Genomic DNA, 15,189 nt, shown 5'->3' on the forward strand with positions numbered 1-15,189 from the left:
TTTACATTTACTTTTTACTCCAACTACTTGCTTTTCAAATAAATAATAAATGTTACAAGATTGTCTTGTTTTTATTTCAAAATACCATCCTACCCTCAAATAATACATAAATGACCTATACTTTGTAACCCTATATAATAATTATAACCGTGTCCAACTTTTGGACCCTTTTTAGCCGAGTATCTGTATCCAATAATTTCAAAGATGAAAGGATCCGACTTCTAGTCCGACACCCGAACCCGAATCCAGGTAACATAGGTTGGCGGAAGGAACAAATTGAACACGATGGCCATCAAAGAGAACTAGTTCCCGAATGACGTAGTAATCAAGCTCAATATGCCTAGTACGAGCACGGAAGTCAAGAATGGATGCCATGTATGTAGTGCTGAGGTTGTCACAGTAGAGAATGACACGTGTGGAGAAGGGCACATGAAGCTCATGTTAAAGGTGTTGACATGAGCGAGTGCGCAGTACTGGACTCAAAACTCGAATGAGAAACAGTAGGTTGTTTCTTGGCACTCCAAGAAATGAGATTCGGACCCAAGAAAACATAGTACCCAGAAGTGGAACACCAACTATAAGGAAAACCAGCACAATCAGTATCAAAGAAGACATGAAGGACTACAGCACCAGAGGAAGGGTGAAAGACCAATCCAAAATCCAAAGTGCCATTGAGATAGTGCATAATGCACTTAACAACAGCAGGATGAGTGGTCTGATGAGCACTCATGAACTGAGCAATATGATGAACCACAGAGGCAATGTCTGGACAGGTTAGAGAAGAGATCCAACAAAGCGGCCATACTCAACAGAGTTCAAAAGTGGATCACCCTCTAGGGCTGAGAGCTATGTCGTGGCACTCATTAGGATACCATATGGTTTGCAATCGACCATAGAACTGCGGCGTAAGAGATCAACAGCGTATCGAGTCTGAAAAGATGTAGACCAGAGCGCAAAGGGGGACACCTCAAAGCTAAGAAAGTAATGAAGAGGACAGAGATCCTTCTTTATCTCAAACTCTATACCAAAAGTGGAGATAAAGGATGAGATCAATGAAGGTGTGTTCCTAATGTGCACGATGTCGTCCACATACACCAATAGTATCATCATCTAAGAAGAGTGTTGAAATACAAACATAGAGTAGTCGACGCAACTGTGTAAATCCAAACCGGACGAGGAAGGAGCTAAATCGTTGGAACCATGCACGAGGTGCCTGTTTGAGCCCGTAGGTGGCCTTCTGAAGCTGACAAACATGGTGAGGGCACTGGGGACCAACAAACCTTGTGAGCGGAGTCATAAAAACTATCTCATGGAGAAAACCATGCAAGAAGGCATTCTTGGCATCTAAATGTTGTCCCATCCAGAAGACACTGCCATGTTGAGAATAGTACGAACAGTGGTAGGCTTAACCACAGGGCTGAAAGTCCCATCATAATCCAGACCATGTTGTTGATAGAAGCCCTTAGCCACAAGGCGGGCTTTGTGACGTTCAACCATGCCATCCGCTAGATGCTTAACCTTAAAAACGCTTGAAAACCAGTGTTGTGATGAGGCAAAGGAGGAACCAGGGCCCAAGTACGATTTTTAAGGAGAGCATTAAACTCATCAATCATAGCAGCGCGCCATTCGGGAAACCGAACAGCCTGAGAAAAACAAATAGGCTCCTCACTGAGCTGCCAAGGTACTCGGTAAGGGATTGCGCACAGTGCCATCAGTGTGAACCTCATTGTGTCCAATCACATAAACGAGTAACTATCGGATGGAGTCAAGCAGGTTGTGTCCTCACTATGGTTGGTATGGTTCAATCTTTATCAGGGAAGAAACTATGAGGATAATGATTGACGAGAGAGAAAAAAGAGAGACAGAGATGAGAAAAAGAAACGAGAGAGGTAATGACATTTCCATATCATTTTAGATGCACATTAGCTGCTTGATGGCAATAAGGGAGGCAAGTGTAATGAAGGCCATTTTCAACCACTGTGTGTAATTAGGGCAAGCCTCAGGGGGTGCAAGTGTAATTTACTCAAATAAAAAATCATAAAAATAAAAAAGACCTTCTTAAGCACATCATAGTTGTAACATATAGATTACCATGCCGGGCAGCTAAGCCCCAATAGCGCGCAAGCCAACATCTCTTAAGCACAACTTCCTCCTGCAATGCAGATAGGTGAATACAATTAATCCACATATGATATTTCTAAGCTCTGTGCAACTATATGAATACACACCATTTCACTCTGAGTCAGAACCATTCTTTGTGTCATTGAACGAAGAGCTTTAACTTCAGATTCAGTTCCCTGCAGCTGATCCACAGCAACGGCAGCCTCACTTTTTGCATTCTGAATCAAGCAAAAATATCAAACCATAATAACGCAGCAGCAGCACCAACAGCAGAACGATAAACATTAAATTAAGCAGTAATATAAAACTAAAAAATAGAGAGACATTAATGTCCAGTTAGTATCATACTTTACCTTAACTTCAGATCGAAGGGATGCAATTTCCTCATCCGCCCCATCTTTCGTTTGTTTTGCATCTCTAAGTGCAACCTGTGATAATAAATATTATTTCAACATACTTGAATGGCAGATAGGAAAAAATTGGAATACCATGCCATATATAAAAATGACATTCTCCAATCTGTTCATGTATTCCAAAACTTTATTTCTGTAACGAACACAAGGAATTGTTTCACTTAGGCCATTCCATGGCCTAAGTCCAAGATGTCACTCATCGAAGTCAAACTCAAGCCAAAGGGATGTACAGACCACTAGTTAACTATTATATGAGTCATTTATTAACTCAAAACGAATAACTCAAATTTCCCAAATTACCTCTCTTTGTCGCAATGAGGCTTCCTTTCTGCAAATGAATGACAGGAGACATCACGATCAGAACATGACATAAAAACTACCATAAACAGAACAACCTATACAAAATGGTGGACTTGGAGGCATTTTCTAACAACATACCTGCTCAATAATTTAGCTTCCAAAGATATCCCTTCTCCAAGAGAAGCTACCTGAGAAAACAAAAGCAAGCAGCAAGATTTCATTATCACAATTACAGAAGTTTAGCAAACTTTAGTAAATCTAGAAATACAAAGAGGGATGTAGTGAAGATTCAAAACCAAAAAGTGAACATTTCCACAATTACGCTCAATTTTTCACAATGAAGGAGAAATTGTATATGATTTTAATTGTAGAATCAAGGCAGGGTGGGTTAAATGGAGTAGTGTGTCAGGAATAGTGTGATCGACTATAAAACAGCTACTAGACTAGCCATTATTTATGGGACGGAATGATGGGCAACTAAGAATTAACATATGCACAAAGCGAGAGTGCAGGAAATGTGAATGTTGAGATGGATGTGCATCAAGACAAGAACGGATACAATGAAATGAACGAGTTCGTGAGATGGTTAAAGTAAAACTCATTGTAGATAAAGTGAAAGAAAATTTTTCTAGATGGCTTGGAATGTACAAAGAAGACCATTAAGTGCACCGGTTAAAAACAATGACATGGTTCACGTTGATGATAATGCTAGAGGAAGGGATAGACAAAATTAACTTGGGTAGAGTTAGCAAGAGAAGATGTAATAACATGTGGCTTGACTGAGTTCTTCACCTTAGATAGGGCTTCGTGTAACCGACTCCAAATAGTTTGAAAAAGTCTTTGTTTGTTGTTGGTGTTTTAGTATTAAGATAAGTTACTTATCAAAAAAAAGTATTAAGATAGGTTGGAAGCACATTGTTGTCGGGCATATACAACACGCAAACAAAAATGATATTCATGCAATATATTTCCAAATGAAGCCATAAGTAATTGATAGAAGTATATTTGTGGCTTAACTTCACAAATTTTTTATTTATTTAAAAAAATAATAAGTTCTCTATAAGAACTAAGTGGCAACCTCATGTAAAGTCTTTGCTCTAGGATATCAGAAAGATTCGGGAAAAGAGCTTCTATCTTTTGGGAGGAAAAGTAGGGCAGCCTCAGATAACATCACCCACTGTTCATCCACCAATGCAGTGTTGGGAGGGGTAGGCTGGTAATGCATCTACTCCTAGGCAATTTTATGAAATCTTAATTTCCCTGGAGGAAAAGTAGGAAAACCACATCAATGAGTTTAACATAATCCTCCACACATGCCAGTGTTGGGTATAATTTATCACCACAAGAAGCCTAGCATTACATAACCCGAAATGTCAGTTTATTGTTATAGTATCCCCTTTGGAATCAATCAAGAAAAATTACAAGCAAGCCAGACAAGATATGGAGGCCTCATCCATGTAAAAAGACCTAAACAAGAGATTCTAATTAGAAGCCAAGCACATCCTTTTACATTCTACTGTACAACAAACAATAATAAAGATATGACCTGTTTCTCAAGCTCCCTAACTCTAGCTTGTGCTTCTTCACAACCTTCTTCCACAGCTCTGAGCTGTACAACAGATCACAAACTATAAATATCACATTAAGCCAGGAAAATTTGGCCCCCTACCCCCTTCCGGGGTTGAGGATTGTGTGTGTGTGTGTGTGCGCGCGCGCGTGCGCGCGTGGAGAGAGAGAGGGAGATGCACCTTCTCAACAATATTCTCATTCTCTTCTTGTAGCATATCAAGCTGCATAACAATTAGACATTAGCCTAAAAGTGAATCTTCAAGCATATGAAAACATAACAATATAACACCCTCATCTTACATCTCTAGATTAAAAACTCCATATGCATATTCAGATGTAGACCATTGAAAACTGAATGTATGTAATTAACATACTTCATCACGAAGAGCAGAAGCCTCGCGTTGATCTCCCGTCTCTTTCAAGTTTATTTGCCCCATATCTGATGAGAATCTGCAATGCATGTTAGTATTTGTTCTCATCTTATTACAAAAAGTGAACTATATGAACTTCTCCGTGTGGTTACATATCAAATGAACAGAGTAGAAAATATTGCTCAAGAACTGCCGTCCATTTGATGTAGGACAAGCTAGGCAGTTGATACATTTACATGCACATCATACACATAGACAAACAAACACAAAGGATAATGAATTCACAAGAGCATTGAGTAAGCACATAAATGTACACAGTCATCTTTTCCATATGGTAACAGATAATGCTTCTCTAGAGGCGTGTTCCTCTCCTGATCCTGGAGGCTGTTAGTTTGCTTACTGAGTAGAACTCCAGCTAATCTGGGCAAGTGCAACCACAATGACAAGAGGCACTAACTCTTGGTATCAAAAGCAATATTTGTATTTGGATTTGGATTCAATTTTTTGTTTTTTTATTTTATATAAGTGGATTTGGATTCAAATTTGAAACTGGTTCCAACTGCTTTAGTACAATGGAGGCACATTCACCACTGTGCTGCTCGCCCTACTGGCTTGGCTCCCAACCTGGTGGGTTCAGTTACTTAAATGAATTGGCCGACATGACCAAAGCATCCAACTAGCTGATCCAGCCAACATGACCAGATTGAGGCATCTTAACCGTCTGGACCATCCACCAGTCTAGCTAAGATGGATACGATCCAAAAATACTGGGTAAGCCTAGAATTCCCCAATTACATGCAACAGCTTAGTGTAACATTCAGAAAAGGATTCTTCCCTCAAGCCAAAGCAAAGGCCATGAAACTGACCTTGGGTACAAGGAACCAACTGTTCATGCCCCTCCAAGATCTCCCAAATTATCAAATTAGCTGGGTACTTTTAGACAAAATGTTCCTTTCCAATTTGTGTGTAGCACTGATAATGGGTCATTGAACCCTTGTTCAAGTGCAAGAGTGCAATTGCCCTTCAGAGAATCATTGATGGTGGCCCCTATTATTTTGGTGGCAAGCTTATTGTACCTAAGATATGGCAACCCAGAATGCAGTTATTTCTGTTGCATTTCTGTTTGGTCAAATTTTACAACGTTACTCTAATCATTGACGGAAGATTGTTTTAGTTAAAAAAATAAAACTTTATACGTTAATGACCAAACTCGACAAAAAGGCTAGACTTGATTTTGCCCAAATTTGTGTGGGGATACTAGCCAATCAAAAAATCACAACAGCTTTTAATTTAAATCTTGGCTATGCCACTATGGTGAACCTCTTGAAATTACGGTGGAGTTCTCTTGAAGATCTCAAAAATTATAGAATATTTGAGACCTTTGAGCGCTCCTAACACTGTGTTTGGAACCTTGGGATTTCATAGGAATTGGAATTTAAAAATCACTTGTTTCAAATGATGGGATTTTAAAAGGGAAAGGGATTTGATGGGATTCTAAAGGAAAATTGGTAAGGTGGAGAAATCCGAGGAAAAATTATAGGATTTGATGGGATTTGAAATGTAATTACAAAATTATCCTTTTATTAACTGTTTTCTGGTCTCTAATTCTACAAACCTCCTTCATAACTGCCACATCTCTTTATCCCAAACAGATACAAAATTTATTTTATTTCAAATTCCTTTTTACAACTTCCAAACATTAAAATAGAATTTTATTTAATTACAGTCCAATTCCTTTTCCATTTCCAATTTCAAATCCCAAAGGAATTTGGTTCCAAACAAAGTGAAACCAACCACTAAATAACAATGGATTGTGAGAAGAAAATCAACCCAATGAGCAGATTTAGGTTCCTTAAAAGAAGGTAAAAAGATAGTTCACTCTTCATTTTCAAAAGGTAAAGAGGAAGGGAACTGTTAGTTGCTCTAACATATTTGATGTCCTTGATTCTTGTGCTCCAATTAAGGAGACCCATAATAATGCTTGCTTGGGAACTCCTCTCTTTGACTACGATTGCTCGGTAACTCCTCAAAGGAAGGAAACCTCAAGGAGACTCAGAGCAATAATAACATATTCATTCCAAAGAAATATAGGAACCAAAAGAAGTTTAAGGGAATTAGAGAGTTCTAGAGTGGAGAGATCCATTGGGTAAAAAGGCTTAAGAAGACACAAAAAGATTAGTTGCTAACTAGGAAGCATTGACACACCTAAAAGGGCAAAGAATCCGTATTGGACACCGAAACGCGCCGGACACGCCTCGACATGTGTTGGACACGCCAAAATATGTCTGGTTTTTTTTTTTTTTTTTTTTTTTTTTTTTGATAAGTGCATTCTTGGGGACTTTTAAGAAAGTTGTGTTGAAGTGTAAGTATGAGGAATTGTTTAATAACTTCCCATAATATGGTAGTCATTACATAATTACTTAAAAGTTAATTTTTATGAAACCATTTTATATTAAAATAATCATATATTTAGGCTTATATTTTAGTTCAAAGATTCAAACTCTTGCACAATCAACTTTGGCTCTCTCTTGTTCTCCCACCGACCAAGCTTTGCTGCCGGTGGATGGTCCTCTCTCTCCTCCTCTTGTTCTTATTTTCTTTCTTCACAAACCCTTGATACTTCTTTTTTTCCTTTCACAACAATATTTTCTGTTGTTTCCATGAATTTCTTCTCTTTTTATGGATTTATCATCGTTCGCCTCCCCTTAAACTTCATCCTCATTTGTTTCAAGAGGAGAGCCTAGCCTGAGTTCAAGTTTACGTTTCAAGCTTGAAAAGCTCTCAAAAAGAAAGAAAAAGAAGTCACCAGTGAAGAAATGCAAGAACAATGCAGTTCCTGCTTTTCTTTCCACTGTGAAGTTCCTGTTAATACCAAAGTTGTTCAAATCGCGATTCTACGATCCTAGACCCCCAAAACGAGTTAAATCGCATGAAAATCACTCCTTTGGGTAGAATGGGGGTAGAATCGTAGAATCGTATGGACCGTATGGTAGAAACGTAGAATCGTATGGTAGAATCGTAGAATCATATGGTAGAATCGTACAGTAGAACAGTAAGATTCTACTGATTCTATACGATTTTATTGTGTGCCTTGTTTGGCCCTGTATTTTTGCGCTGACACGCTGTTTTGATGGGTTGGGCTCTTTTAACAAGAAATCCCAACAATCTTGGGACCCAAAACAGTAAAGATAAAGATGAAATTCTGAATTTGGTGAACATAGAAGACTCCAAATTCAGTTGGTCTTCGACATCAGGCCTTTTTTTGGTTTCTTTGTTTCTTGTTCGGATGTTCCTAATTGATAGGCATGGGTATTTCTTGTTCAGTTGCACCTTTGTTAATCTGTTCTGTTTATGTTCCATTTATGTTTTTGGATATAAATTTGATAATTTTGGTCAGTGTATGATGTTTGTACCATGTTCATAATTCAGTAATTCATATAGTTAGTAGCACTAGCATCTGAGTTAGTAATAATTCTTTTATATATATATATATATATATATATAATTCTTTTATATATATATATATATATAATTCATATATAATTGAATTGATGTTGAAAGTTTGAAACTTGATTAGTTGAATTACTTGGATATATTAGTAGCACTTCATTCTCTTATACATTATATTTGGAGTGGTACTTCTATACAAGTTTTGTGTTTTGGACTTATCTTTGCTATATCTTAGAGATATTAGTTTGAAATGTTTTTCTACTAGTTTGGTAGAATCTTACGATCCCCAACGATCCTACGTAGAATCCCGATTTTAACAACCTTGGTTAATACTGCTTCAATCAAACTAATGCTCATCCTGCGAATAGTTCAAGGGGGAAGCCTATACTTCAACAACCGAAACAAGAACAGATGCTCAAAGAGGGCTAAAGTTGGGCTTCAATTTTCTAAGAATTTGTGGAGGTCAGTAGGATTTATGGCCCAGTTGGATGGTGACACTTGGTACCAGCGAAGTCAGTCTTCCTGAATTCATCATCTAGCAATTAAACAGAAGTAGACGCAGTAAATGGAAAGCATTAGCCCAGTCATTTCTTATAGTAATTTCAGGTTAAAATTTCATACAAATAATAAAAATACAGTTGACTACCATTCAGAAAATAAAACTGAAGGTCTATATCATATTTCTAAATTTTGTGAACTACGTATTACCTCTGAGCCGGTTCCAAATGAAAATAAGGTTGTCTCGTCCGCTGCTCTGCAAATAATGATTAATTTTTTACTCAAGGGTCTTGTGAAGATGATCACCAAAGAAACTTGTCACTAGCTTTCTTGTCCCCAATTTTGGACCAAATCTGGATGCACAAGAAAGCTAGTGACAAGTTTCTTTGGTGATCATCTTTACAAGACCCTTGAGCAAAAAATTAATCATTATTTGAAGAGCAGCGGATGAGACAACCTTATTTTCATGTGGGAACAGCCCAGAGGTAAATACATAGTTCATAAAATTCTAATTAGAAATAAGATATAGACCTTCAGTTTTATTTTCTAAATAGTAGTCAAATGTATTTTTATTATTTGTATGAAATTTTGACTTGAAATTACTATAAGAAATGACTGGGCTAATGCTGTCCATTTAATGCTCCAACTTCTCTTTAAATGCTAGATGATGAAACAAATGAGGATGAAGTTTAAGGGGAGATGAACAATGATGAAAAACCCCTAACTATACCCTAATCCTCTTTATTTCTTTCTTCCTCTCTTTCTTTTACCCAGCAAACACAAAAAACAATTCATTAGTAGTTTGATAAAAGATAATATTACTCTTAATTTCTTAAAGTATAACATGATATATATAATATATATTTATTATTCGCCGTGTCCCCACCATATCCGTGTCCTAATTTTTTAGGATTTACTGTGTCGCCATGTCCGTGTCATATCCGTTTCCGTGCTTCTTAGGTTCCTAACTTATTTTGTAGGCCTAACTGCCTAAGAAGCCATGTTTTAAACAAAGAAAGAAGCTCCAAATCTTCTGAAATCAAAGACTGGGAGTAATGGTCACAATCTCCTTGTCTTTTCAACAATTTTGAACATTTTCTTCATCACCAATTCAGCTTAGATTTTTTGTTTTTGTTTGGTTTGTTACAGACAGGTGTAACTGTCATGAGAGATATGATTTCCAGTGCCTACAGCCAGCTTGTTGTATATATTTCTCTCCAATTTAACTAAACTCAGTCAAACCACATGTTTCCATTTCCTCGCTTACTAGCTCTACCAAAGTAAAATTTGATCGTCCCCTTCCCTTAGCATTGCCCTCGATGTGGACCTATGTTACCTCGACTCGGATACTGTGTCAGGTGCAGGTATGTGTGCAAGTGTCGGATGGATCAAATCCCCAAATAAAAGGAAATAGGTACACCAGTAAATATCCATACTATTTATATTATTCTTTTATCTTATAGAGTAAAATATATATATATATAATAACATAATGTTCAAAATAGGCATTTAAATCATTTTGAGGGTATATTATACTAAGTAATACATTTTAGGCAAATGTCCAACCAAACCATATTTCATTCCCTTTTCCAAATGTCATGCGTCCGATACGAGTATTTCACATACTTTTGAAGAATCCCCATAACACAGCTATGGACAGTGTCATTTTTCCTAATTAGCACACTAGATGGTCTTCTTTGCACATGTCCAAACCATCATAATCAATTTTCGCTTATTTTATCTCCAATTGGTGTTACTTCAAACATCTCAAGAATGTGTTCGTTTCTAATTCTATCATTTCTTATCTTGCCGCAAATCCATCTCAACATTTGCACTCCCTCCATACTCACTTTATGCATATGTTATTCTTAGCTTTTCTATCCAGCATTTTGTCCAATAAGGAACGGTTGTTCTAATAACTATTCAAATAACTAGCTTTTCAATCTTAACGGAACATGCCAATCACACAACATATTACGTGCACTCCTCTATTTAACCCATCCGTCCTCGAAGGTATGTTTAACATTATCACCATTTTTTTTTTTTCTTTCATTCTGAATAACTGAGCCTAAATAACAAATAAGCAAAAACAAAAGAGAGGAGTAATTCTTCAAGTCCATTCAACATTTTGTGAAATATTTTTCTCCTTTCCCTTTTCAGCATGATATAATTTTAGAGGTGTTACACCTTAAGACATGTCCAATGTGCCAATTGCGTGTAACCAAATTTTTCCCAAATTCTTTTTTCCTTTTTAATGTTGACTTGTGAGACTAATGGTACTTGAGAAAGTAATAACAGAGAATTTTCTTTACCTTTTCTCTCGTTGCCTAGGAGGATCAATTGGTGGTATAGGAATTTGAGTCCTTAGAGATGTTCTGGCAGGTGGTAATGATGGAGTTGTACGAATAGACATTGATAGCCTTCCAGCTGAAGTTGAGCGAACTGATGGAGTTTCTTCTACAAAGTTCCGGGCTAACTGATAAAAATAACAGATAATACAATTAGCATTCTATTTTAAACCATCTACTCAAACCCATTTAAACACCACACACACATATATATAGCTGCATCAATTATACTGCATGTCAAAAAACTCAAAATCTTTCCCAAACCAGAATAAATTCCAGATAGATGATTGTCATCGAACCTTTCTTCTATTTTATTATTTTTCTTTTGACAATTATTAATGCAGTTAAAGCAATATCCACAGATACAATCCACATAATGATGATCCTACACCTGATTACAATTCACACTATGATCTATGACATGAATCGTTCATTAGAATCATTACATTATACTGAACAAATAGTTGAAACTTGAGTTCAGTAAACAATCAACATCAAACCGCTTAATGCGCAAGAACAGAGTCAAGAACCGAATGCAGCACCAAATTTTGAATCTGTTACTATCATTGTTGAAAATTGAATTCAAACTCGACCTCATTGCAATAAACCAAATAATTAAAAATGAAGTGAGAAGCAAAACTAAAGACAATCGAAATTACTGCTGGTGAAGGAGATCTATTGATCTTTGAAGAGGGAATCGCCGGCCTGTTGTTGTTGCCGTTGACTGTTCGGGGAAGAGATGGCGGCAGAGGAGCAGCGAATCGAAACCCTAAATCTTCATCGTCCTCGTCCTCGTCGTCATCATTGTCGGCCGCCTGAGTAGCCATGACCTGAGCGAGCCGCTGAGCGGCGGCCTTGGCGGCGAAGTTCTGATTCCGCTTGATGTTGGAAATGCTGGTGGTGGACGACGACCGCGAGTGGTGGTGACGCACCGGCGACATTGCCGGAGAGCCAGCGGTAACGCTCGATTCGCTGCTCCACTGGCGTGCGTAAACCGGACTATCAGTTCGTCTACGATCCATCATATATATATATATATATATATATAGAGAGAGAGAGAGAGAGAGAAAAAATTAATGATGAGAGACAATACTAGAAATTCTCAGGGCCTAGATCTCCGTATACAGAGTGTGACATTGGATCAGAATGTTTGTGATTTTCGGAATGTGATGAGAGAGATTGACGGAGATATTGTGGCTTTTCTACTCTCTAGTAGAGTGAGGGGAGAGAGATGTATGTACAGATGTATGTATGAATGCTATGTCAGTGGTGTTGTGAGAGGTCATAACATCACCGTTGGGTATAAGTTAATACTCTAGACTTTGACATTTATGTAATTTTAGGAAAGAAATTACGAAGTGTAATATCGACTAATGATAAGTAATCATTAATTACGATTACACATTTTTAATTAAAATTTAAAGAGATTTGTATTTCAATCTATTTTTTTAAAAATAAAAGGTGAGTGAGTTCAAGTGTCACAAACAAACTTATAAATTTATTGTCAAGTTGTTAAAAAAATTAAATAATAATTTATTACCAGGAAAAATGCAAAAAGAAGAATCATTGATGTGTATTTTAATTGTTACTATTACAATCATTTCAATGTTTTTTTTTTTTTTTTTTCAAGATAAGAATTGTTAGTGGTTAGATTAGTATATGCAGAGAGTGAAAAAATATGACACTCTAAAGTTTGCGGGAGATACTAATCTATTAAGCGCGTGAGGCACTAATAAGGCAACTGACAATCATTTCTTCCCTTGTTTACTTGTAATTCTTTTATTTTCAGTTATTATAGTAAGTTGTTAGCAACAATCTTAATATTAAGGATGTTAGTAAAGCAACAATTGTATTTATTCAAAAGGATTTTTTTTCCCAATTTAAAGTTTATTAACAAAAATCCCCCAGTATCTTAAACTCATCATTCTTTTGTAGTTTTACCTCACTATAATATTGTTGTACTTTTAATAACCCTAGTAAAAAGTTCACACCTCTTAAAAAAATACTTGGATATTATTTTTCTCAAATCTTGTAAAAATATATAGGGCTTTAAAGAAAAAAAAGAATTCTTATATTCTGTTAAAGATTAACTTAATAATAAATTTGAAATTCAAATTATTGCCTAAATCCTGTTTGATTTTAAAGAAATAAAAGCAAAACTGAATTAATTTAATTAATCAAATATATTATGAATTTATGACCATAGTACATTTGTAATCATAAACAAAGTAAATTACTAAATCATGTCTACTATATTATAATTAATAATTGTACACTAGTGCTAGAAATCAAGGTTTCACAAGTGATAGGCACATCCAATTTTAATTTTTTTTTTTTTTTTTTTTTGTCATTGGCCAAAAAAGGCCCTTGGTGCACATCGAATATGATTACTTCATTGGAAAGCATGTAAGAATATAACTTCTACAATTCTACATCACACTTGTAAGCATCTTGTTTTTACAATCTCTTTACCTGCTTTGCTTTGCTAGGGGTGGGGCTTGTAATGACCCGAACCCGGGAGTCCGAATAATTATCCGGGTCCTTAACCGAACCTGAGGTCGTGTGGGGCAGCATGGTGATTTCCATAGCTAGAATGTGATCCATGCACCTTACAAGTCATTATAATACACCTTAGTACCATTAGATGGGTCAAGACTAGAAAAGAGGTAATATCTATTCCTAAATATTAATCCGAATTGCCCTAAATCTCAATAACCAAAATTTGACAACTGACGAGGTAAGTAACTATAGAATACTATGAATTGTTCATTGAATTAATTTCAAATAAGTCGTATTTTGCTCAGACCAATAAATAGAGCCAAGGTTATAGTTAAAGCCGCTAGTAGAAAACCAAAATAACTAGTTATAGTAGGCATAAAAGAGCTAAATGAAATATGTTCTTTTTATACATATGTTTATAAAGCATTTACCTAAGTTTCTGTTTTTGCAAGATAAGAGGATAAGCAAAAAGACCAATTAAAAGAAGAAGTTCAATTGAAAACTTTTAAATCATCATCTGTGACATCTACCCATCCCGTGATTCCAACCAACAGATTCGTTGAACAACTGAAAGTATAAAGAATTTTTCCCTAATTGTAGAGAGAGAAACTTTACACTCTCAATGATTTTTTTTAACCCCTTTTCCCTCTCAATCCCTTCTATTTATAGACGGTTACAACCTCCACTCCTATCTTGTTCTCCTTTGGCTGGACTTGATTTCTCTCATTTTATCATGGGCTTCTGAAATGGCTTTATGGACCTGGGCCCATACGGCGCGAACTGGCTTCATCCCGTTCGTCCACACCCGACCCATCCTATGCAATGTGGATCACTCCAAACCCGGGTCGTTTTGGTATCCTCATCTGCCCCCAATAATCTCTTTCCTCATTAATGAGGGTGAGATTATTGAAAGGACGCGATCTTGGTCTGACGGCTTGGAGCAATAACTCGAGGAATCGAACGGCTGGCACAAGAACCCAGGTTTCGAGATCTGCAGCGCCACTTTTTGCCTTGACCTTTGGAGTTCCATGTCGCTTTTACTTCTCCTCTTTATAAATTCTGATCTTTCTCTCCTTCACCCTCTCTCTTACCTCTTGCTTCTACTCCCTGTTGCTTTCCTGCACATTCCGGCGATCCTTTTTAATTTCTCTGGCAAGTCCTTCCTTTTCGATTTTTAGCTACTGTGCCGTTGCTGAGTTCATCACAAACTTTCAAGGTTAGTTTTTTTTTTTAAAAAGAAACCTCTCCTTAAGAGACGCCTTTACTGCCTAGAACTCTTCCCCTTTTTCATGGCTTCCCCTAACCTGAATGCCATTCGATCCAAGAATTGTATCCCTCGCGACGTTTCTCTTAGAGTCTACCCAACAAACTTAGACGAGAGATCTGGTGAGGGTCTTCTTCCTGGGGAAGTTTTATTCTCTGCCGTTCACTTGAACGTCATTAGGTTCCCCGTACACCCATTCTTTTGTTATGCTTTCAACAAATTGGGGCTCTGCCCCCTGCAAGTTAACCCAAACTTTCTTAGGGTAATTTCAGTCCTCCTGCTCTTGAATCGTGACAGGGGTCTCAATCTTGACATTATTGACCTTCTCCTCTGCTATCGGATTAACAAGATTTCAC

General features: G+C 36.9%; 1 protein-coding gene across 1 annotated transcript in view; it reads right to left on the reverse strand.

Moving 5' to 3' along the window:
• The window catches only part of LOC132303341 (coiled-coil domain-containing protein SCD2-like), a 40,892-nt gene extending 28,538 nt beyond the window's left edge, over positions 1–12,354 (reverse strand). The window contains exons 1-10 of the mRNA XM_059800567.1: positions 11,730–12,354; positions 11,035–11,198; positions 4,778–4,853; positions 4,583–4,624; positions 4,381–4,443; positions 2,973–3,022; positions 2,835–2,862; positions 2,475–2,549; positions 2,229–2,339; positions 2,092–2,152 (exon numbers count right to left, since the gene is read on the reverse strand). Of these exons, the coding sequence (XP_059656550.1) occupies positions 2,092–2,152; positions 2,229–2,339; positions 2,475–2,549; positions 2,835–2,862; positions 2,973–3,022; positions 4,381–4,443; positions 4,583–4,624; positions 4,778–4,853; positions 11,035–11,198; positions 11,730–12,095 (1,036 nt within the window). The 5' untranslated portion in view covers positions 12,096–12,354. The remainder of the gene's footprint in view (positions 1–2,091; positions 2,153–2,228; positions 2,340–2,474; positions 2,550–2,834; positions 2,863–2,972; positions 3,023–4,380; positions 4,444–4,582; positions 4,625–4,777; positions 4,854–11,034; positions 11,199–11,729) is intronic.
• Positions 12,355–15,189: the final 2,835 nt, after the last annotated feature.

This window comes from Cornus florida, unplaced genomic scaffold (assembly GCF_030987335.1).
Source record: "Cornus florida cultivar Cherokee Brave unplaced genomic scaffold, ASM3098733v1 CherokeeBrave_3.0.0_Hap2_Chr04, whole genome shotgun sequence".
NCBI lineage: Eukaryota > Viridiplantae > Streptophyta > Magnoliopsida > Cornales > Cornaceae > Cornus > Cornus florida.